General features: G+C 35.9%; 2 protein-coding genes across 6 annotated transcripts; both read left to right on the top strand.

Moving 5' to 3' along the window:
• The first annotated feature begins 1778 nt into the window (after window positions 1-1778).
• On the top strand, window positions 1779-13639 carry LOC147518565 (uncharacterized). 2 transcript variants are annotated; one of them, XM_086590360.1, is made up of 13 exons: window positions 1779-2973; window positions 3091-3195; window positions 3268-3333; window positions 3401-3571; window positions 4286-4417; window positions 5859-5998; window positions 7574-7660; window positions 8984-9109; window positions 9820-9972; window positions 11574-11675; window positions 12513-12683; window positions 12765-12844; window positions 13281-13639. In XM_086590360.1, exons 2-13 carry the CDS (start codon window positions 3135-3137, stop codon window positions 13318-13320), a joined length of 1329 nt encoding a protein of 442 aa, XP_086446486.1. In that variant the 5' UTR covers window positions 1779-2973; window positions 3091-3134; the 3' UTR covers window positions 13321-13639. The 2 variants fall into 2 exon arrangements, with proteins under 2 accessions (XP_086446486.1, XP_086446485.1); XM_086590359.1 differs by having other exon boundaries at window positions 3087-3195.
• A 140-nt stretch (window positions 13640-13779) lies between these two features.
• LOC147518564 (uncharacterized) lies at window positions 13780-23774 on the top strand. 4 transcript variants are annotated; one of them, XM_086590364.1, is made up of 11 exons: window positions 13780-14389; window positions 14474-14680; window positions 15288-15422; window positions 17724-17863; window positions 18793-18879; window positions 19708-19833; window positions 20557-20709; window positions 22516-22617; window positions 22720-22891; window positions 22984-23063; window positions 23412-23774. In XM_086590364.1, the coding sequence occupies exons 1-9, from the start codon at window positions 14245-14247 to the stop codon at window positions 22795-22797; spliced, it is 1173 nt and encodes a 390-aa protein (XP_086446490.1). In that variant the 5' UTR covers window positions 13780-14244; the 3' UTR covers window positions 22798-22891; window positions 22984-23063; window positions 23412-23774. The 4 variants fall into 4 exon arrangements, with proteins under 4 accessions (XP_086446490.1, XP_086446487.1, XP_086446489.1 ...); XM_086590361.1 differs by having other exon boundaries at window positions 15285-15422; XM_086590363.1 differs by having other exon boundaries at window positions 15285-15422; window positions 22984-23109.
• Window positions 23775-24007: the final 233 nt, after the last annotated feature.

Here is a 24007-nt window from a genome sequence, read left to right as displayed (position 1 = left end):
ACTTATCTTCTTCCAGCTTCCACTTGTGAGAAGATAGATAAGGCTTGCAAATTTTTTTGGTGGCATGGTGCAAAAAAGAGTAAAAGCATCCACACCATGGGGTGTGATAGCATTTGTAAACCTAAGGCTCAAGGTGGCCTAGGATTCAGGAAAACACAAGTGATGAATAGAGCTATGATAACAAAGTTGGCTTGGAAGGCTTACACTGATAAGACTTCCCTATGGGCAAAAACTTTCATGGCTGCATATGGAAGAAACTGGTTGATGTAAAAGTAAACCCTCCCCCTACTGCTTCTTGGTTCTGGAAAGGGATACACAGGGTGGCTATACAACTCATTGATGGGTATATATGGAGTATAGAGACAGGGAAAGAGGTATCCCTGATGGATCAACCTTGGTTGAGCATAAACAATAGGCCAGTCACCAGTAGTGAGTTGGAGCCTATGAGACCTGAGTTACAATCTCTTAAAGTTAAGGATATTATGCTGGAGGATGGGAGTAGATGAGATATAAATAGGGTTGATCACCTATTCTCATCTACTCTTAACAAACTCATTCAACAAGTGCTTATCAGACCTAGTTATGGTGGTCATGATAAGCTAAGATGGTTGGGTACTATGAATGGTACCCTCACTGTTAAGTCGGCTTATTATAAGTTGCTGGGAAACCAAGAGATAGCTTAGTCTTCATCTTTTAACATAAGAACTGTCAAAGCTATCTGGAAAATCCTAATTACTGCCAATATATCTGTAAATTGTATATGGGAAGACTCCCAACTGGGGATTTATTCAACAGACGTGGAATAAAGGGGGATTTCTCTTGTCCTTTCTGTGGGGCTGTACAAGAGGAGCCAATTCATTTATTTTTTCAATGTGAATGGGTGCAAGGGATTTGGTTTGCTTATAATTTGGGGGGCAGAGTGGCAGATATGGCTGGACATTCTATAAGGGAGTGGCTGGACATGCTCATACAGTGGACCAAGGACAAAGATGAAGAACTAGCAGAGAAAGGGGTACTGACACTCATTATCATGCAGGAGTTTTGGGAGACTAGGAATAGAGTCAAGTTTGAAGGCAGGACCAAGAACAGAGAAAGTATGTTAAGGAGGACCTCAGTTATATAGTCTAGAATCATTAAGGCCTTTGAAGGCGACCAGGGAGTTGGGACTAATCAGTCCCTAGATAAGATTTTCATAAATAATAAAATCTGGCTTTGTGAATAAGTCTTTTTTAGTATAGAAGTGGGTACTATAATAATCAGATTTGATGCTGCCTTTTTTAGGACAACTGGAGAAGCGACAGTTGGAGCACTGGCGTGGGATAATGAAGGCTGTCTTAGAGGAGCAGCTACTAGAAGATTCAACGCAGTAGATGCAGAGGAAGCAGAAATGGTGGCACTCGAGGTAGCGGTGAAGCAAGCAAGGAGTACATGCGATAATTCCTTTCTGTTCAAGGGGAATAACAAACTAGCTATTCAGAATGTACAAAACTCTATGGAGTCAAACTCTTGTAGTTGGAAATGTGTACCGATTAAGTTGCTGGTAGATGAAGTTTGTAAATCTTTTGGGTTCTGTAAGTTCCATTCGATTAATAGGAGGTCTAACTCAGAAGCTCATGAACTAGCTAAATGGGCTGTTCAAGGGCAAGATGTCAATCTCCTACCAAAACTCTTGCTGGACTCGAGTGTTGTTCCTCTTATGTTTTAATATATATATGTGTGTTGTTAGCCAAAAAAACCCGGAGAAAACAAGTGTTATCTCCTCTCTTTCGCCCGCTTCTTACTTCCTGCCACCAACCGACCACACACCACCGACTTTAGAGTATCACTTCTATTAAAGTTAGTAAACCCATCTCTAGATAATCGGCTAAGTGACGACTAACGATTACCCGGCGAGTACGAGTACTCCACTGATTTAACTGCACAAGAATTGAGTATCGGTACTTCCTTTTTGTAACCAGAAGTTTCAACACAGACTTCTCCATTTAAAGCTTGTAAAAGTCGAATTAGACTAATGTTAGCTCATTGAAGCTTGTAACCCGAAACTTGTAAACATACAACCTTTTTGAAACCAAACGTTTTTTTTGTAGAAACAACCTCTTTGAACACCATTACTAACGACCTAATGGTGCCGCTTTATAGTCCTCCCATATGACTTGGTGATGTCGAATGGAGAGTATACCAATGACTTGACAGTGTAACATTTTGAGCGACTGCCTCAAGCTGAATCACCTACTTTGAAACGACTCAGCCACTGTCGCCCTAGCCCAAGTTTCAGTGCGCAAACTTTTCAAGCGACTCCCACATGTCCATCACCTACTTGGAAATAGCTCAACAGTGTTGTCCTAGTTCCCCTTGGATGACTTCACTGGGGCAGTAACTACACAACGATATTTATGGGCCGCCTATTACATAAGATTTCATTCAATTTCATTGCTCTTTCAACCAATTTTTTAAAAAAAAAACAACAAGAAGAAATCAGTTAAAAAATTGTGAAAATTTCGAACACTTGGAGTCTTTGGGGTAAGGGCAACGGAGATTCAACACAAAACACGTTTTTTTAAGTCAATGGCACCCAATACAAAATGGAAAGTGGCAGTAGAGAATACTTACCTTTTCTCTTTGATATTTTTCCCCATTAAAGCATCTATTCTATTCAAAATCACATCCTATATACTGAGATAAATAAGTCAAAAAAAAATCCGGGAGCACAATTGTGATTAAATTTGAACGCGTATCGGCATTTAATGTGGTGATATATTTCGCAATTTGATCAAGGACAACGGACGAGGTTGTTGTTGATAAGTAATGCTTATTAATGAAGCCTTTTTTCTCTCTCTACGAACTGAAAGCTTTTCTTGTTTTTAACTTTTTACTCCGGGGTTTAAGTGTTTAGTTATTTATTTTTTACTTTTCACACAACAAGGTGAAAACTTTTCTTGCTCTCCACTGCTTCCACCACCACCTCTTGCTGAGGTACATTTTTTGTTTCTTGTAATTATTTACTTTTTACTTTTTACACCGGGGTTTAAGTGTTTGGTAGGGTTTTAGAGCTTTTTCATTTCACTTATTATTATTATTTGTTGTAGCTAGGGTGGCTAGGTGAAGTTATTTGAAGCTGTTAATTATTGGTTGTAATGAAAAAAGTGTCATATAGTTTTTCATTCGTCGACTCTCCAGTTATGGCTTCTCGCTCAGGTTAATTTTTTTGTTTCCTCTCTTCCAAATAATTTAACTATTTTCTATAATAAACACTCAACTCATTTGCAGGGAAACAATCCAAACTCGGTCAATTACTAGAAGCCGCTAAATCTGGAAACTTACGACAAATCAAGAGTAAGCTTCATTTTGTCAATTCCATTTCTCGTTGAATTGTGATCATTTTGCACTTTTATGTTATCAGAGCTGGGTAAGGAGCTGGACAATGGAAAAGGAATAAGAGAAGCAATTGCTAGTGTCAGAGACTCAGAGGGTCATTCGGTTCTTCATGCTGCTGCTTCAAAAGGAAGGACCAATGTTTTCAAATACTTTATCGACGAGTTGAAACTTAATGTAAATGAGAAAGACAACAATGGTAAAGATCAATGTTGTTTGCTTTTTATTTCTTTTTTTCTATCTGTTGGTGGTATGTGTTTAAAATTATGTGGCTTCTCTGTTTATGCTTGAGGGATGTATGTAACATCTTTGTCTATAGGCCTCTTCTCCGATAGCTGTATGGATTACCATAGTTTGTTTTTGCTTGCTGGATTTGGTTTTGACTGGGCACGTGTGAAGCCACCAAGAAAGACTAGATGTCTCTTTGTAATACCCTAAAAACATCTGTTTGCCAACTAATGAATAAAATCGACCAACTCTGCCTATGTTGGCAGGGATCTGCACTTGTTGAACAGTTATTTGTTTCTTGATATTCATCAAGTCAGAGGATATATTGCTGATTGTGAATCCTGAAAACTATAGAACAATCTTTTCCATCTAGTTTGAGCATGAGTTTGGCGAAAAGTTACTGGTTTGGACGGAGTCAAACTCAAATTGAGTTTTGAAATTATAAAAAGTTTGACTTAGTCGGTCTGGAGCTAACATGTTGTCGCTAAGTTACACATGCTCACATCAAAGTTTGAAAGCAATGTAATGCAATATGTTCTTGATTTTGCATCTCTACAAGCATTTCAACTGAGTAATATTGTTATTGATAATGATTCTTATGGTCCTTGAGAGTAAGTAAAACTGTAAAACTACTCTTTGCTATGGCGCTGTTGATACCTTTTCTTCTGTTCTTCTCTGTTTACAGATTGTACTCCTTTGCTTCATGCAACTCTTGAAGGGCACTTCAGCACTGTGGAATATCTTATTGACAATGGGGCTGATCCTGCTGCATTAAATAAACATGATATTACTGCTTTGCATTTTGCTACCACAGAGGGTTTGGCTCTTACTTTTACTGAATTATTATGTTCCTTGGATTAAAATAAAGTGGAACCCTGTTTCTTTTTTCTCCCTCTTTATTTATTTTTTTGTTCTAGTCTTTCTTTCATTGTTCTGGAAGCATATTTTGTCAACTAAACCCAACTTATAAAGATTTATTATTTTAAATGCTCAGTTTGCTAGGTGGAAAGAAACAACAATGAAGAAACATAAACCTGAATCTTTTGAACAGCTAAAATCAATAAAATCTCGTGGACCAGGAGTTTACAAATGACGGGGAATGGATTAAAGAGTTACCTAGTGAAACCCTCACAGAGAACCCTGCAGCATATAAAACAAAGCCACTGAGTTATGACATATTTGCACTATGTTGACAGAAGGTCTTCAACATCTGGCTTCACCTAATAGGGGGTCAAAAACAATAATTAAAATGTCCTAATAGATTTGTGCAGCAACGCATTAGAACAAATTGCAGGCTGCGTAGTTCTTGGAAGAATTTTCCAGTTGGAGACAGCTGTTAGCATATTCAGTATTCCACTTCAGCATGGATTCTGTTATACCATTTTGATGGCATTCTGTAACTTAAAACTGACAGGACATGTTTCAAGAAACTGATTCCTCCACATGTTCATGCATGGCACTTTTTTAAGGTTTGTCTATTGCCTCTCTACCCTGGACATTTCGGATTCATATCTTTGATTCTCTTTAGGAAATCAAAGTATAGTTTGTGTCTTTGTCAGTTCAAACTTTGGGAGTGGCCGTGTAAAGTAGTTGGAAAAGGACTTAAGTGATGAGGTCATATTTGAAGCTTAGGTTCTCGACTTGGAGTCTAAGAGGCTTGGGTAGTAAACAGGTGGGTGGTGGAGCAAACAGAAGTGTTTGCACTAGATAATAGTAGCTTCGGGAAATGTCTTTGGAATTTTCTTATATATGAAACTGTTACTTTACCTTTAAAAAAATGAGGATATGCCTCGGTAAGGCAAAAGTCAACCTTTTTTACATCACTAAATACTTACACATGCTTCAATTATCTAAATGCAAGTAATATAATTCTTACGAAGTGAAATGGCTAACCTAAGTTCATGCTGAACATCATTGTAGTAGTTAGATATGTCTTATGGTGTAGTTATGTACTGGAATAATATTTAACAATCAGCAGAAAACACACATATTACAAGGTCCCAAGAGATATCCTTCACTATACACACAGACAATGATCGTGGTAGTCTTTAGTGTTTCAGTTCATTTTGCATTCGAAAATGTCACTGGTATGCACTATGTTTCCCTTCATGATCGTTTCTTACTATCGAACTCTACCCGTTATTTTTTGGGCTTTACCTTTAAGGCAATCTTATCTGCTCTTTGTATTTATCATTTTATCTTTTGTACTTTTATCCATCTGCATGCTTTGCGTTCTCAAGAGATTTCATTGCCTGCAGGGCATATTGAAATGATGCGGTTATTACTTTCCAAAGGCGTTGATGTGAATGCTCCAAGTGATATTGGAACTCCACTACAACTTGCTGCAGAATTTTGCAAGCAAGACGTTTTTAAAGTTCTGTTGGATCATGGAGCCAGTGTAAGCTGATTAAAAGTTGATATTTTTTCCTCCACTGAGTATTGTTTTAATTGCAAATCTATTTGTTGGTTGTTCGATTTTGTTAGCTAAAAACTCCTTATGTGCATGAGTTGATTGTCCAGATTAAGTTTTTCCTTGTCAAATACTCCTGCTAAAAATCATTTACCTATCATGTGTTGTATAAGGTCAGCTGAAAGCCTTCCTTTGTAGGCTTAATTGAAGTCTTACTGTAATGACTAACGAGTCAAAGGCAATATTTGTGGTCTTCAGGTTATATTTAATTATTTAGGCAATAAAGTTCGTATCTATTATTTGGCTTTGTTCACTAGCTTCATGAGCTTTGGTGTAAATAAATTTCCATTAAGTGACTTTGAGGATAAAATGAACCATAACATACTAGAGTTTATTAGGGTTCCTGGCACTGGAGGTGGGTTTGGTATTAGAGGGTTACAAGTGGGAAAATGACTATTCTATGAAAAGCTGTGCAGTTTAAGCGTTAATCAGCAGCAAATCGCTCCAAGAGCTTATAGCGATTAATCGTATTAATCGGGGATTAATCGGAATTAATCGGACATTAGTTTTAATTTTAGTTTAATTTATGTACCTCTTAACCATGTCAGTGTTTCACATCCAAAGATTTTCTCTAATAAAAAAATAAGGAAAAAGAAAAGGTAGTAAGGTATCCCTTGTTTCTCCACGTGTGGACTTGTGTTTGTAAAAGTGTTGCAACTCTTATACACACTTGAATTCCACTGGATCAAAACTCTTTTTCTTCTTCGGCATGTTAAATTTGGTTTTATAGAGAATTCTCTCTCTCTCTCCATTATTACTAATTTCTCTCTATCTCCATTAATTACTAAATTTGATATGGGAATAGTAGATCAGACCGTCGATTTTTGGCTAAAGAAAACTTTGATTTTGATTTTCAATTCTCAAAGTTGGGAAAGACAGATGCTAGGGCAAGAAGGGACCACACTTCGGCATCCATATTTTCAGCATTTAGCGACTAAGCGGTGCTTTTTTGAAACCGATTTATCGGAAATCGTCCGATTAATCGAACAAAATCGCCCGTTTTTTCGCTCCCGCTCAGACCTCCCAATTTTTATCAAATCAGATCAGTAAAGTAGCACATAGTGCTTACTCGCCTATTAATCGGCGCTTAAACTGCACAGATGAAAAGTCCTGTGGTGGTTGATTGAGGTCCATATCTTTTATTGTATCTTGGGAGTTGGGAGTGTGGTTTAATTAAAACTCAGATTTACTATGTCTTATTGTATGCTATTTCAGCTACATTTTTGTGGTTTACTTCATCTGGGTAAAAGGAAACTTTTTCTTTCTTAGTGAGTGGATATTATGCGGAAGATGGAGTCAAGTATGTACTTCATTTACTTGTTTCATTTGTAGCGATTTCTTCATCCTAATCTTCAATTGTACTTTTCTTGCCAAACCCTTTGTCTATAGAAAATCTGGATAGTTTTTTTTTAAACCAAAATAATGCTAAATTGTTGGTTTCCATATATTTTTCTACGAAAATCTTAATCTAATTAAATTGGTTTGTATGTCATAAACGTGCAGCCAAATCCTGTTGATAGTGTTAGTCCTACCGCTTTGGATTTATGTATCTCTCAAAGGTCATTAGAATGCGCAAAACTCTTGCTTCAGGTATGAAAAAATTCCCAACTTAATGGCACGCCTAATTGTAATGGCGTTTTCTACAATGCTTTATACATTAATACATGTAAGATCTTGTAAAGTTTTTTCGTGTTTTTCTGGTTAACCTAGAAAAGTGATGAACAGTTGTCCTTCTCACAAGTTAGGTCTTATCCTTGGAACTTACTCAGATTGCCAATACATAACTCGACACGTATTGATGCTTATTAATTTTGATTGTATATTCCTCAAATTTTTTGATATTGAATGGTAAATGTTCTGGTACTGTTACTTACCTTTTGACTTGAAACAATTGTCAAGTCTCAAGCTTTCTTGTAGTGTTTGTCACTACTGGAGAAATCTTATGTTGCTCGCTCAACTGTCAGGATAGCTTTTAAGCAATTGAAGTATGATTTGTTTTGAAAATTTTATGGAGACTTTCTTAAATAAGGAACTGTTAACATGGCTATATTATTTGTTTGGATCAATCATCAGTAGCTTTAAACAGGAGAGATCTTACGAGAAAGATAATATAAACCTCCCTTCTCTTCCTCTATTTTGAAACTTTGCCTGATAATGGGTAGGATGAATGAATTGTTTCAATTTTTTTAATTAGTAAGAGCGGACGCTAATGACAAAATAAAGTTTAGAAAAAATATTAAGTACCAGACTCCCAGTATATTCGTGATGCTAGACCAGATTTTTCTGCTATGCTTACACTGAACAAGCGTCTCACTTGCACCATCACACAAACAAAAGTTCGAGCTAGTTAAAAACTTCTTATGAACTAATCTATCTTGAGTTGGCAAGCTGTTGGAAAACAACTGCTAAACAATAAAGGCATGCCTGGGTAAGACCATCTTGGCCAATACCTTGTTATACTATATAACATTGGCCTTGGGACTTGGGAATCTTCAGAGCATGATGAGCTGACTTGATACCGAATGCCCCTAGCATCAGGCAACCATATGATCTGTCTTCTTCAACATAGTAATTATTAGTATTAAATACTAAAATGTGGTCTTTTGGAGAACATTGAGGAAGCCACAAGACAGTGTCATTCCATTGAGCACTTGTAATGCTTTTGTTCTCTTTTGCAGTTCGAAGCAACTACAACTCTATGACTGACCATTAATCATTTGCATTTTTTCTTCTTTTTATTAGTTGATGTCACATGATTCCGTAGCTCAGCAATTATATGAGTTTGCCTTGTTTTAGTTCACTGCTAATAATGGTGTTAAAAACACCTTAATACAATCTCACACGTTATTAGTTGAACATTATTTCTGTCCCTTCTTACATTTGACACTCAAGATGGCATTGCTCTTTGTATAGGCAGGGGCAGATCCAAATGCTGTTTCATGTGGGGCCACTCCTTTAGCAAGTGCAGCCAGAGAAGGAGAAATTGAATTTGTGAAATGCTTATTAAAAGCCGGGGCAGATCCAAATATTGAGAATGACGTGAGGCTTTGCATTTTTTTGCTTATTTTATGCATTTTGTGTGCCATTTAGTTATTCTAATAATCAAACTGTCATGCTTTGTTTCCAAGTTAGGTTAGTTTCGAGATGCTCGAGTCTTTTTTTGTTTTTTTTTATTTTCAAATGGCTAAGTGGTTAATATATATACAAGAACAAAAGTGGCTACAATGTAGGATGAGCTATCCTACATCAAGCACAATAAATTTGACAAACAATAAAGAGCGATAGTAGGAGATGAACAAAGACAACTCCAAGTAGTTCCTCTCAGATGGTCGAGTCTCATGGCATGGCTTAAAGCACCATGTTCAATAGGAAAAGTCTATCTTGGAAGACAGGAAATTTTGATGCATATCACTATTAAATAGTCCTCCCTTGACATGCCCCTCCTAATTAGAGATAGGCAGTGCACATTCTTACTTAGTCGTTTTACATGCTTGAATTTATAATTCTTACTCCAATAAGTGAAGTCATGACGCGCTTGCCAATTGAGTTCATGAAATATGGCTATTGCATTTGCTGAATAGTATTTGTAATCCTATTTTTAGCAGTAGTCTATCACTTGGAATTGCTGTCTCAAAAAAATAATATGAGTTTGAGCATGGAAATATCCATAACTACGATGTACTAAAAGAGCTAACGATGTCCTATGTGTTGATTCTGGGTTTTTTAACTGGCTTATTCACTATTAACAGGTCGGAATGAAGCCTATAGAAATTGCTGCCAAGAATGGAAATCGTCGAGAAGTTGGACACCTTTTCCCTCTTACCTCTCCTATTCCATCTTGTTCAGACTGGAGCATCGGTGGAATTATGAAGTATGTGCAGTCTGACGAAGCTAATGAACAGGTAGTGATCTATAGTCTTCCTTTGGTTATGAGATAGTCAGTCTTTTGTTGTATCTTGCATGTTTTGACCATTTAGGGTTTGCTAGATTTTGTGTGCCAAATTGTTCATGACATGTTTGGAGAACATTTGCTCCCAACATCACATTTCTCGTGTTTTTGCCTCTATGTTAATAATTTGTGAAAATGTTCATCGCTCCCTCAGTGCAACCATTTCTTGCATTCGTATTGATTCATCAATATAGGTTTTGGCCTACTGGAACCTCAAACAACCCAAACCACTAGAAAACTATCCTATTAGAGGCCCTCACAAAACTAACCAAAATTTGGTTGCTTGACTTGCTTCTGATAGCAAACCTTTTGGAAGTTGATCAGATAACATCTTGAGAAAGTAAGAAAAGATAATCGACCCATTTTGCATTAGAATTATTTTTGACCATTTATTGCCTGTTGGTATTAACTTTTCAATGATATTCGTGCTTTGATATAAATCCATGGGTCATTTGTTTATAGTTTGATTAATTTTAACATTGTCGAGTCATACAATGGAAAGAATATGTAAATACTAAATACAATCTGAGCCAGGGAAAGGTTAATGGAGAATTCTTTTTAATGACAAGATCAATGGCTAAAAGGAAGAAGAAAAGATGTCATGGCCTACTGTTCTAAATGGTATGCTTCAACTGAGCATTCATATGCTACACAAAGTCGAGTTATTTAAGTTGAACCTGGTATTCACCGTGGTCCAGAGATGGAGCTGACTTTTAGGGGTGAGTAACTTGTTGTGAAAAATGCTCATAAAAAATAATAAATTAAAAGCTTGTGAAAAATATAGAATCTCCTTGAATGTAAGGAGTTAATATGATACATATTACTCTGCCCAAACCTCCATTAAGACCGTTTTAAATTTTCATTTTCTCAAAGTCCAGAGGGGGATTCAACTGCCCGCGTCCTTATGTAGCTCTAACTATTTATGTATACCACTTTATATAAATAATCTTTCGAGTGCTTACATAAGACACTACTTACAAACTCTAGATTAGTAGATGTAATGTTGTAAACTATCAACTCTAGATCCCAGCATTGGGACTCCCTCCGCATTGTTGTACAAATCACACTAGCATCTTCTTAGCACCGGCATTGTCTTTTCCCAATTTTGAAGGGTATTCATTCAATTTCAGATGTGACATGTTTCCACAGAGGGCACATCACACCATTCACTTAATTTTTCAATTTTTAATTTTTTGATACTCAGAAATTTTATTCCTTAATTTCCTAGCATCCGCTTATGCTGCGGTGAAGGTGGGAATTGAACCCAAGACCTTGAGACCAAACTCCCAAGTCTTGAACTGTAGGCTACTGGACACTTAATTAAAATGTTGTTGTATGACTGATTTAACTGCCGTCATCACTTTACTTAATATTTGTTTCCTCAAAGTAGCACGAGTGTGGTGTAAGGCTAAAATTTCTTTTGTCTTCTTTTATGTCCATCTTTTTGTGGTTTTCATATACGTTTGGCTGAAAAATACCGTGTCTTGCAATTTAAACCTATGATGCCATTTCTATTGTGAAATATATGTATTGAAAACCTTAAATGCCTGACAGATAAAGCTTAGGGTTAAGGAGAAGAATTTGAAGGCAAAATCTGAAGGGGACAATTCACTGAAAAGAAAAGATTACATGCGGGCACTTTTTTCCTACACAGAGGTAATTCTCATTGTAATGATTTAATTAGAAATTTCCCACTTGTTGTTTCAGACTCAGATCCCATAAAATGTGGTGTCCTTGGGGTTTTCTTTTTTTTCTTCAGTAAATTTTTGCCAGTGGTATCCATTCCTTTATCATGAAATATTTCAAGCGTCACTTTTTATTTCATGTTGCATTTCTTTGTTCATGTGTCATTGTGTTGTGTGTTTCATGTGCCACAAAATGAAATCAGACTACATTGTAATGGTTTTTGGAAATCCTATCAATTATTCGCCATCTAATGTAAAATCCCAAAACAGATTTTACCTAATTGCTATCTTTTATTGGTTTTTGTTTCTCTCTCTCTTCGAGGTGTGGCTGTCTCTCATTTTGGCAAGCGGGTTGTGGATTCATATCTACAATCAGAACATGATGTCCTTGTTTATTTGTCTAATAAGAATGACTTTTGGGCTATCTTCTTTGTCAAAGTGGATTTACTTAAATCTTGGAAACGCTTGCATGTTTTATAAAGAAATCGCGTGCCTCTCTCTCTCTCTCTGTAAAAGACAAGGGTTACTTAGAGATGATCCCCCAGTTGCAAGATCCAACGGTTACGAGATGATTTTTTTTTTCCACGTAAAGAAGCATGAAGCATTACTGTTGGAAGTTGCAACTTTGTGGGGTGTGTGTGTGTGTGTGTGTGTTCTGCCTAACATTTTGAAAGTAGGGCTCAGCAGCAATGAGGGCTCAGCCCTAACTGACCCAAAAGAAAACCAAGTTCCAAGTGTTTCTGGTGCTCATCACAGTTTCCAATTTTGCCCATTTTAGCTTGACATTGTCACTGTGCTGGAAATTTAGGCCATAGCAGCAGACCCTTCCGATGCAACTGCACTGTCAAGCAGGAGCTGTTGTTTCGCATGTATAGGAGATGGTAGCAACGCTTGGGCAGATGCTAAAGCTTGCACAAGGCTTAGACCTGATTGGCCAGAAGCACACTACAGAGCTGGAGTTGCATTGGGTCTACTTGAGGTATATGCTTCTTTTATGTATTAGTTATCCTAAAAAATTGCTTCTTCTGAACTTCGGATCATTATTTATGTATTACTGCAGAAGTTTGACATGGCAGCAGACTCATTCCTCTTGGGTGTGAAGCTGGATCCGAAAGACAATGACCTCCGAGATGCTTTCAGGTTTTCCAGTTATAAGTTTATTTTCATCCTCTTCATAGTTTGACAGAAAACTAATATAATAGTTTCGAGTACATTCAGAAAGTAAATTCCATTTTTGCCCTCTCACTGAATGGACTCTGAAAGTCAGCAGCTTTGGTTAGCTTAAGTGACCTGACTTGATTCATCATTTCTAGATTTTTGTCCGAACTGATGGAATGCACATAAAATTTTGAACTGTAGTCTATTGAGGTGAATTTGATTGAAAGTCTTCTGTTGACAATTCATTTCAATGTGAGAGTTCCCTTAGTAACTTTTACTAGGATATTCAGCAACGGAACCGACGTGTAATTCTAATAGATACTTAAAGTTTTCCTAATTTACTTCGATGGCACTCTTGTTGTTGGGCTTCTTTTCTGCTCCTCTCATTCCTTAATTCCTTGTGTCTACATTCAAACAGGAAAGCTGTGGATGCCAAAATGAACTCTATTCGTGTATAGCAGGACAGTGATGATTGGTGTCTTGATTGTAGGATCTTTACAGAGAGCAAATGCAGTCTGAAGTGTTTATTCATGCTAGCAGAAAATTGAAACTAATGATATTTTTTTGAGCTTTGGCTACTTAGTTATAGCATTTTCTTTTGATCAGAGCCTTGTGCTGTACATTGTATACGGGCTTTGTAAAAATCAGGGATAACAGTTGTAAGCGCAAGTAGTGTGGGAATGTTCTGCCCTAGGTGCACAAGTTGACAACTTTATACCGTTGGATCTCACGTAGTACTAGATTCTGAATATGAAAGAATTATATTAGAATTTACCATTTACTCGTAGTGAAATGATCAATTCCTTGCAAATAATTATACAAGAGAGGTACAAAGTTGTGGTAGAAAAAATCTATGCAATACAGTTATTCTATCTCATGAGTGCTGCTCATCAAAAACTTGGACGTGGTAAACTTGAAATTAACCGAAAAAATAAGAATTAGGAAGATATTGATTGTTAATTAATTAATTGTTCCAAGTCGTGTGAAGATGATCGTGCCAGAAATTGTTTTAGCCCGTTGATGAAATAAATTTACATTCGTTTGTAAAATACAATCTCTACTTGGAGAGACACCATAAACTTTCCCGAACCATACAACAGTCCAAAACCAGTGCACTGACACATGAGAAAAAGTAGGCAATGCATGCAGGTTTATGATGAGTTGCTAACTGATCACTCATTAAATATTTAAATACACCCCCCTCTCCTTTCTTCTTTTATCTGTTTGTTTATTTCTCTGTACTACTAAGGTGGTGGGTTTTTAAGTTTGTATGGTGTTTAGAGACAGTGGGCGAGTTGTTTTGGATGATTTTATACTTTTTGCATTATTTGTGACAGTAGATTCATCTCTGTATATCTTAAGTCGATAACCACATCAACAAAATGGCTCCTCGCTCAGGTTGTCCGCTATTTTTATCACCTCCATCAACTTTGCTTTACTTGTATGGTTTCTCAACTGCAGCCAAAAAATCAATAATCGATCAAATTATAGATGCCGCTTTTGTTGGAAATTTACGACGAATCAAGAGTGAGACTGTGTTACTGGACTTATTTTCACTTTTTCAGGTTTAGCATAAAGTGATTAATGATTTTTCTGTGTCTTGTTGATCAGAATTGGCTAGAGAAATGGATAAAGGGAAAGGAATGTCTGAAACACTGGGTAGTATAAAAGAATCAGCTGGCCGAACAGTTCTTCACACCGCTGCCATGATGGGAAAGATCAATGTTTGCAAGTACTGGCTTGAGGAGCTCAAACTCCCTGTAGATGAGAGAGATGATGACTACACCTGCAATGACTTGTTTTGGAGTAGAAAGAGTGGTATATATACAACTTTGTTATACATACTCCTTCAATGTGGGGTTCACAAGGATGATAGCTATCTTTGTTTGTGTAGGAAGCAGCAGTTTAGATTGTAAATTTTGCAGCATGTCTTCTAATCTAACAAGATGATCCAGAACTAATTATATCAAATTATTAATAATTTCATTAAGATAATGAATTTTAAAAAAATTCCTTGTAATATATTTCCTTCTTACGTGAATTAATAATACCAACTATGATGTCTAATGTTGTAGAGTAGTTTGTGTTTGATTACAAGACGTTGATCACACATTTTAGATGGTATTACACAACTATTTTCCAAGATGTTGTGTGACCCAGTCAATTGAATTTTAATTTTAAAATTCATGAAAGTATTACTAGTAGTATGCAACTCCAAGTGTCACCTATAGTACTGAGTCTTAGTAAGATAATGTGTCTGTTAGATTTGCTACAGTTGAAAACATTTCATGTAAGAGTTCTTTTCAGGTAAAGCTGGTCTTGATGCTAATTGAGAATAACTGATAATATAATGTGTTATTTATGATTTGTTTTGCTGTGCTTTTCTGTCCCCCCACCCCCGGCCTTCTTTTTTTTCCCACAGAAGTTACTCCTTTGTTTCATGCAATACTTCAAGGACACCCAAGCACTGTAGCTTATCTTATTGAGAATGGTGCCGATCCTGCTGCATTGACTCGACATAATGTTAATGCTTTACATGTTGCTCTAATGAAGGGTTCAGGTTTTGCACTTTTGCCTTCCCCTGCATTTTCATTTTATTTTAAGAAAGCGGACATTGTGTCATACTGTTATTTGGTACCTTTTGTGTGTGTGTGTGTGTGATTATATGGTATTGTATTGATTTAACTTTGTTCTGACTGATGTGTACTGTTGGTATGTGTTTATCTTTTATGAAGAATTTACAATTGAAGTGGAAAGGAGAAATAGAATAGCTAATGAGAGCCCCACACATAATCCAACATCATACAAAAAAAAAAGAAAAAGAAAAAAAGACATACCGATTACAATGATTTCGCACTAAAATGAGACTGCTTTAATACATTTTTACATGCTACATCTATAAGAATTTGTTTAGCGTCTCCGTTTTTACGAAAACCCAAAATTGCTGACTCTTAGAGAAAACCACAACCATGGTTCAGTTTGTTAGTTTTGATTATGGGGAGCGGTTGTGTAAGATAGTTGTAGGAAGGAAAAGCTAATCGGGACATATACGAAGCTCAGAATCTCATATGGGAATCCGAGAGACTTGGATTGGGATGGGTGGCGAAGGAAGGGATTAAGAATCCCGATCACACAATCCCAATAAGTCTTTATACTTTATACTAGAATATTACTACACTTACTAAAAAGTAGAAGTGAGTACTGGTATATATTTATTTTTTTTCTAGAGTTGTACTAATTTCAAAGTGGGAATATGATTGTATACGGTAAAATCAATACCTTTTGAAAACATTTAGATTTTTTTTAGAAAAATAGGACCATTGTTTTAGTCGCTAATCTGTTTTAATTTTATAACAAATTATTTTTAATTAAGTTTTAAAAATCCGTTGTTTCAATTGAGAGAGAGATTCTGTTTTAATAGAAGAAAGATTCCCGTTTTAATTAGAAGTGCTAAAATTTGTTTTAATAGGAGAATAATTCCCGTTATAATAGGAGAGGAATTCCTATTGTAAAAAAGGATTTTCACTTTTCAAATAGGAGAGAAATTTATATTTTAATAGGAGATGACGTGGAATTTTAATAGAGCTCGAAAGATATCCTTGTGGGAGTTTTAATATTAAGATATAGATATGGTATATTGCAAAATGTAATGTGTGCACAAATTATGTTAATCCTTTCGATTGATAATTCTGTAAATACGCTATAGATATATAAATTCTTTTGCTAGGTAAAATGAAATTTGAGTAAAAAAAAGGAAAGTAGGCTTAGAAGTTTTATCATTGCTCGCTCCCAGCAACAACTGTTTAAACTTGTGCATGCTGGTTATATATTTACAGACCCACCCTAATTAGGTTTGTCAAAACTCAAAACATGCATTACATCCGACACAGAATGTCAATTTTCAGACTACTTTACATTTAGTCTTACTTACATTCGATCCAGATATATATAGCTACGAAACTTCTTCTAAAGGCTAGTAACCTTTGGGGGCTTGGGGCTAAGTAACATGGACACTCCATACTGTTAAAAAGGTCTTTGTCTTTACGTTATGCATATTATTCTAAACTTGAGTTTCGTTTAAACCCTAAAAGACCAAGAACATAATCTATTATTACAATTCCATGATATGCCACTTTCATGGTAGTTTAATTGTAAGGAGGAGTTTTGTAAGGTCTTAATAAGCCAACGATTAATTGTGCAAATAAAGAAAAGCCATAGTTTTCTTTTAATTAATTTTGTCACCGTGTCCTACTTCATACTGGTCATCTTGTTGGACACTCCGTATCGGTGTCAGATACCAAATGTGACTTAAGTTTGGGGTGTCAGTTGATTTGTTTATCAAGTCAATTTGTTTATGTTGCTGTCGTATATATTCATTTCACTAAATTTTCTCAGTGTCTTCTTGAAAAATTAGTAGTTTTTTTGCATCCGAGAAGGATTTGGCTAGTTTCGTCAAATTCGCTAATTTGGGGGAAGTTATCTAGTTTGAAGGATCAATTTCCAGTCGTCCCTTATTTTGACCTGACTGAAGTTTGTTGTGTCTCATGAGCATCAAGTGTGATCTGATATGAAATGGTTAGTGTTGAAGTACCATGTGAGAATCAGCACAAACAGAAAGTGGTTAACCTCCCAATACCATTCTCATTTAGTACACCCACCCACCCACAATTGTAACTATAGCAGCTGTAGCACATCCTAATGGTGCCTGTTTATTGCTTTCTCAGAATTTTTGCATCATTACCTTCATACTTGTAAAAATTATCTAATCTGGTCTTGACGTGTGTAACCTCTTTATTGCCAACGTTTTGGGTTCGTATTTATCTGCATGATTTGGATTCTAACTGAGACTATTCCCATGCAGGAAATGTTGAACTGTTCAGCTTCCTTCTCTCCAAAGGCCTTGATGTGAATGCTTCAAGTGATATGGGAACACCTCTTCAATGGGCTGCACAACAGTGCAGGCACGATCTTCTTAAAGTTTTGTTGGATCATGGTGCCAACGTAAGCTGAATTTCTCTTAACTCTGCCAAATAAGGCAGGGAATCGGGTCGGGTTGACCCGAACCGAATCCAATTCAGGCCGGGTTCGGATACGGAGAAATAATAAAATATCATATTATTTTCAATTAAATACAAAATTTTAGTGTTACTCGATTGGGTTTCTATTCGAATTTGGTTCGGCTTGGGTTCGGATTCAAATTCGGATAGAAATATTTTAAGAAATTCGGATTCGGATACAATAAAAAAATTCAGATAAAACCCTATCCGACCCGAACCCGACCCGTTCCCTGCCCTACTGCCAAATGATGTTTCCCTAGGCTCACTAGGAGAGTTATCTGGTGCATTTAGTTGATTTTTGTTCCCTTTAAATATTTTAGTAACTGGAATTTTCTTGTTTGCTGTGGCATTTTGTGAATAATATGTACATTCAAATTGAGTAATATACACACTTCTCTGAGAATATGCTCCATTTATTTACCGAGTTATATTTAGCAAATTTGAAAATTCATTTGCTGGCTAAATCAGAAAATATCTATTTGTTGTCCTGCTCTTTGTTGCCATTATTATTATTATTATTATTATTAGTAGTAGTAGTATATTACAATTACTATTATTAGTAACACTATTGTTATTTTAAATACTATCATTTTATTATTATTACTTTGTTGATTATTTTATTTTATTGCATTGTTTTTGGACAAGGTCTTTTGTAAACAATAAAAGGGTAGACAACTGGTAAAATTTGTCGAAAAATGAGGTAACTCAACTTACACACGAACATTTTGCTACACTTTTAAAAGACCCTTTATCTGTTGAAAGATCCTGATAAACAATATTCTTGAACTATGAAGACTTGGATTCTTTGTTTTCGTACATTTTTGTCACATAGGTTAATTTGATTAAATTGGTCTTTATGTTCTCAATATGCAGCCAAACATTTCTATCAATCTACTTCCGTCGCCTTTGATGTGGGCTTTGCTTAAAAAGTCATTACCATGCACAAAACTCTTAATTCAGGTACAAAGCAGTCACAAGCTTTTTGATACAACTAATAACGATTTTTTTTTTCTGTAATGGTTATAAATTGTGAAACCTTGTGGTACTTGCTCGTCTATTCTTAGTTTACCTTGAAAGAGTTGTTAAATGCTGTTCTATTCCCCAAGAAACAGGCCAGCTGACACAATTTTGATGCAGTGATATAACAAAATTTGACTTACGAACATGTGGAACTTCAGAAAGAGTTCATTTTAGGCATTTTTTTTTCAAGTAAGAACAATACTTGGTGTCACCTGATTGTATTCTTGGAGAAGGACGCTTAATTAGACAATTTGAATAGGACATTTGCTCTATATCAAGCTCGGAAGAGAGTGTGGTTCATCTTATTCTAACATGTTATTTGAGGAGTTATTCCTTCGTAGTCACAAACATTCGAGGCCATCAATGAACTTTAGGGAGGGATTGATTAGTAGATACCAAGATCATATTGTTACCATTTTTCTGGTAAAGCAAGGTGGTTTGTGGAAGGAGAGAAATATGAAGGGCTTTGAGCATCAAGAATAGGAAAACACGCAAGAGTACAAGATAAGTGGAGAGGATAAACAAGGAGATCTATGATTGAGCATAAGAGAATGCTAGCTTGAAGGGGGTGAACTTTCAAGATTTGTATGTAATTGGGATTTTTTAGTATGTTGAGAAGCCTTTGTAACAGGGGGTTGTTGAGCGGAGGTCAAGTAGCATCTTGCTACTAGGCCCTATAAGTTATAAACTATTTGAAAATCTGTAAATCTTTTAGGAATTATTAATATCGCCTTTTCTTTGATACTTTTTTTTTTTTTTTTTTTTTAGGCGGGTGCAGATCCAAATGGTGTTTCATCTGGGAAAACGCCTTTAATGTGTGCGGCAAAAACAGCTGAAAACAAACTTATCAAATGCTTATTGAATGCCGGGGCTGATCCAAATGTCACAGATGATGTGAGGCTCTTCACATCTTCGCTTATTGTGTGTTTTTTCTTAAGTTAATAAGTTTCGAACTTTTATTGCCAAATGTCTTTTCTTTTTTCAAGTCGGGCTTAAGCCAGATGCTTGGATTTGATCATAATCACTTTGCTGCATTGACATAGCTTAGACATATTTGTTGATTTTATCCATTTATTTATTTAATTATTGTTAGAATTATTTTGAGAAGAAGTGATTTACAAGGACAGGGAGGTGCTAGCCACATTTGAGATAATAGGGTACTTGTACACATCATTAAGGGAGGGTGAAAATTCTAAGACCTTGGGGCCTAACTCCCAAGGTGAGCTCGGTTAGTGTTGTGTCTAGCTTGCCAACTGGCAGGGGAACCTTTTCAGACTCACTCTTTGCCGTTCTGTTTTGTTTAAGATGTTATTGTCTTAGCATCTTGGGCCTCTTTTTAATTGGGTATCAATGTGGCTTAAACCATTAGTTGTGTTACATGCTTGAATTGTCATATTCCAACCGAGCAAATTTAAAAATGCAATTGTTAAAAGTTAAAACTAAGCACCAATGGAGTTTCTGGAGTGGGACTTAACCTTTGGCAAGCAGTATGGTGCAATCTTAAATGTCTTTTTCGTTTTTTGTTATTTTGTGCATGCCATAACCATATAATAAGAGCTAAGGTTTTCTTTACGGAGATTTTAAGACTTGTAGGTTTTCCATGTTAATTTTTGACAGACTGGATTGAAGGCAATTGAAATTGCTGCTTATGATGGAATTCATCAAGCAGTCAAAATTCTTCTTCCTGTCACTTCTCGTATTCCAGCATGTTCAGACTGGAGCATCTCTGGAATAATGAAGTATGTGCATTCTGAAGAAGCTAAAGAACAGGTAATGATATAAAGCCTTCTTTCTTAAGGTTATCGGTTATTCAGTCTGATGTTCGATTTTTTATTTTTTATTTTTTATTTTTCCCTCTTTACATATTACTGCCATTTAAGACGCTTAGAGTTTTAACTGAATGTACGATGTCTATCAAACTATTCAAAGCAGTGAAACTGTTCATTATCCCTTCTTTGACCTTTAACAAAAGTAGGTCGCATTTTCAGATTTCCTTTTGGGCATATTACGGCTAGATGGGTTTTTCTTTCATTTTTGACTTTTTGTATATGGGTAATATAGTGTACTATACTTGTCTGGGGGTTTTTTTTTTTCTTTCTTTTTTGGTTTTTTCGCTCTTGCACTCTGTAAAGCACATTGAAGTTGTTTGATTAGTGACTATTAGAGGTCTTACTCTACAAGAAACCAGACTAGACATTGTTCCAAATTAAATAGGGTTACTTAGTGGGCCAACTCATTTGAAGTTGATCAGAAAGCCCGCTTCAAAGAAAATCACAATTTTTTTTAATTTGTAATTGTAGAAGTATGTAAAGTATCCCACGTTTCTATAAGTGTGGATACGTAATTAGTAGTTTCTGTTTTGAGTAGCTTGACACCCAAGTAAGTCAAGTATAAATATATGAACTAAGGTGTAGAGAAATAAGACTCTAACCCTATTATTCTAGCCTCCACTCTTCTCCATTCTTGTTCTTACTGGTTTCCCTATTACAATCATATCACAACTCTCCTAGCATCACCACTAACAGTAATTGATACAATAGCCCTCCGTTTTGCACAACTTCTGTGATCAAAACGCAAACCATAGAATTATTATAGAAGTATATATAACTAAATGTTGAGCGTAATGTTTAGCTGCTTCAACCGCAAAAGCACAATCATGAAAGATAGTAGTCTAGAGCATATTCACACTGATCTTACATAGTTCAAAATTTGACTAGATCATTCACATTCACTGAAAGAGAGATTGGAAGCAGCCTAGATGGCTTGAAAAAAAAGCCTCGTGGAGAAAACTGTGAACAAATGAGTTTAAATTGTGCTAAAAGGATATTCTTCCATGCATGGCACAACGATTTCTTGGATCCAATCCTCTCGGCCTCTTACATGTACAGGTTGCTAAAAGTTTTGTGCTGACTGAAGAAAGGTCTTGGAAATTCATGGAGTAAAATTAGCATCTAAATTATTTCCGTTGGATTATCTTTGTTTTAACCATATACGTGGATAACACTATTCTTACTAGTGACAACCCATATGAGACTACTTCCCGGGAAAGCCTTATTGAATTGCTAAGTTTTGGCGGTAAAGGAAATTCCTTGCTTCTAAACTTGATAGCATCTCACTAGATGTATTGGTAAAGGAGTCATTGTCAAATTTTAGTTTTATTATGCAACCCTGATATAAGTTTGTTAGTGCTTGTTAAGACACACTCTTGTTTTCTCTTTTGACTCCTTTTGTTTATCTTCTATTCATTATTTTTTAATATTTTATTTTAATTCTATATGTAGACCTACACCACTGGATATAAATAAGTTTGTAATAAAGCACATCACACCCGCTGGATTATTATTATTTATGACATGCCTTCACGTCACACCAGTTGGAAAAAGCAAATATTGCCCTCTTGTGAAAAGTTAAAATTAGTTGTTCCCAATGAAACTATAATTTCTATTATGTTTCTCGATTCATCATATCCCTGATTTGCATATCAGTTGGAGAGTATGGATTGCCTTGTGATTCATAATCTGGCTTGTCTACTCGTTTTTGAATTTTTTTATTGAAATCATTACATGTGTGACACAGGAAAGAATTAGGGAGAGGGAGAGAATTTTGGAAGAAAAATCTAATGGAGATGATGCGCTAAAGAGAAAAGAGTACATGGAGGCTATGATGCATTACACAAAGGTATTACTCTTTGGTATGAGTTATTATATTGTTAAGCGTGTACACTATGCTTCTCATTTTTTGTTCATTTGTATGTGTTATTGGCTGTTGATGGAAATTTAGGCCATGGCTTTAGGGCACTCCGATGCCGATGCAGCAGCATTTTCAAACAGGAGCCTTTGCATGGCATGTGTATCCTGACCTTGCTTTGTCTGATGCTGAAGTTTGCATAAAGCTGAGGCCTGACTGGTCAGAAGGATACTGCAGGGCAGGAGTTGCATTGTATTTACTTGAGGTATGTGAGACTTTCTACTACTAATCTGTTCATGGTCGATCAAAGTTTTCTTGTTCTGAACCGGATTCTTTGTTTTCTGTTTTGTACTGTAGAAGTTTAACATGGCAGCAGATGTACTCCTCTTGGGTTTGAAGCTGGATCCTCATAACAAAGAGCTCAAAGATGCTTTTAGGTCGTCACTTTTTTTACATTACTTTCATGGTTCGATGGATTCCAATGTAAGGTATATTCGCACAATTAAAAGCCTATTTTCAGGATCCTCCCCACCCCCAATTAGAAGCCATTGTAACCCTCTATCCAATTTAAATCAAAATATCAGCTTCTGGTAGCTCGAATGACCAGACTCGATCATTTTTCATGTGCATGTGTCCAACTTGATGTCTTGCTCATTTTGCTTAAACTGTTCTGCTAACTTAATAGTTACTTTCACAATCATGTAGTGCACAAGCAATAGTAGTCCTGTAAGTTGATTAGTCCCCTTTACTTAGTGTAATCATTCCTTGTATCTGCCTTGTAACAGGAAAGTTGTTGAAGCCAAAATGAATTCTGTTCATATATGACTGGAACAGTGATGATCTGCTTGTCAAAGGAAGGCTTACTTTTGTGGTAGCAGCAGTTGCAGTCTGAAGTGGTTATTCACATTAGAACTAACTAGTAAACGGGCACGTGCGTTGCACGTGCTAGCAATGAAAAATGGGGCGGAAAAAATGAAAGGAAAGAATTATGTATAATGTAAAATATTACATATTAAATTTGTCTGAATGAAACTTTAATTAAGGGGAAAAAAAACATTTGAATACGTTAGTTTTATTTTTTGTTTGATACGATTTTTGCTGCTCTGCCATGCTGCAAATAAATATATTTGAAGATGTATTTAACTATCTGTAATTTAGTTAGTATGTAATTAGTATTGTATATGCCATAAACTTATTTACCTAAAAAATAGATATTATGTTGAGGAAATTCACCTTTGTGCTGCTAGTTGTGTAATTCTCTTGGCCAGGATTTATATGTGATGGAAGAACATTGTTGGATTCATATGAGTGTACTACCTGTAAGATATAAGAATACTACATCATGTTGTGCAACATAATGTGTATTCTTAACTGAAGATTA

The sequence above is a fragment of the Coptis chinensis genome, chromosome 2 (genome assembly GCF_015680905.1).
Source record: "Coptis chinensis isolate HL-2020 chromosome 2, ASM1568090v1, whole genome shotgun sequence".
Taxonomy (NCBI): Eukaryota; Viridiplantae; Streptophyta; class Magnoliopsida; order Ranunculales; family Ranunculaceae; genus Coptis; species Coptis chinensis.
The sequence above is the reverse complement of the archived record's forward strand: the minus strand, read 5'-3'. Positions and strand labels throughout refer to the sequence as shown.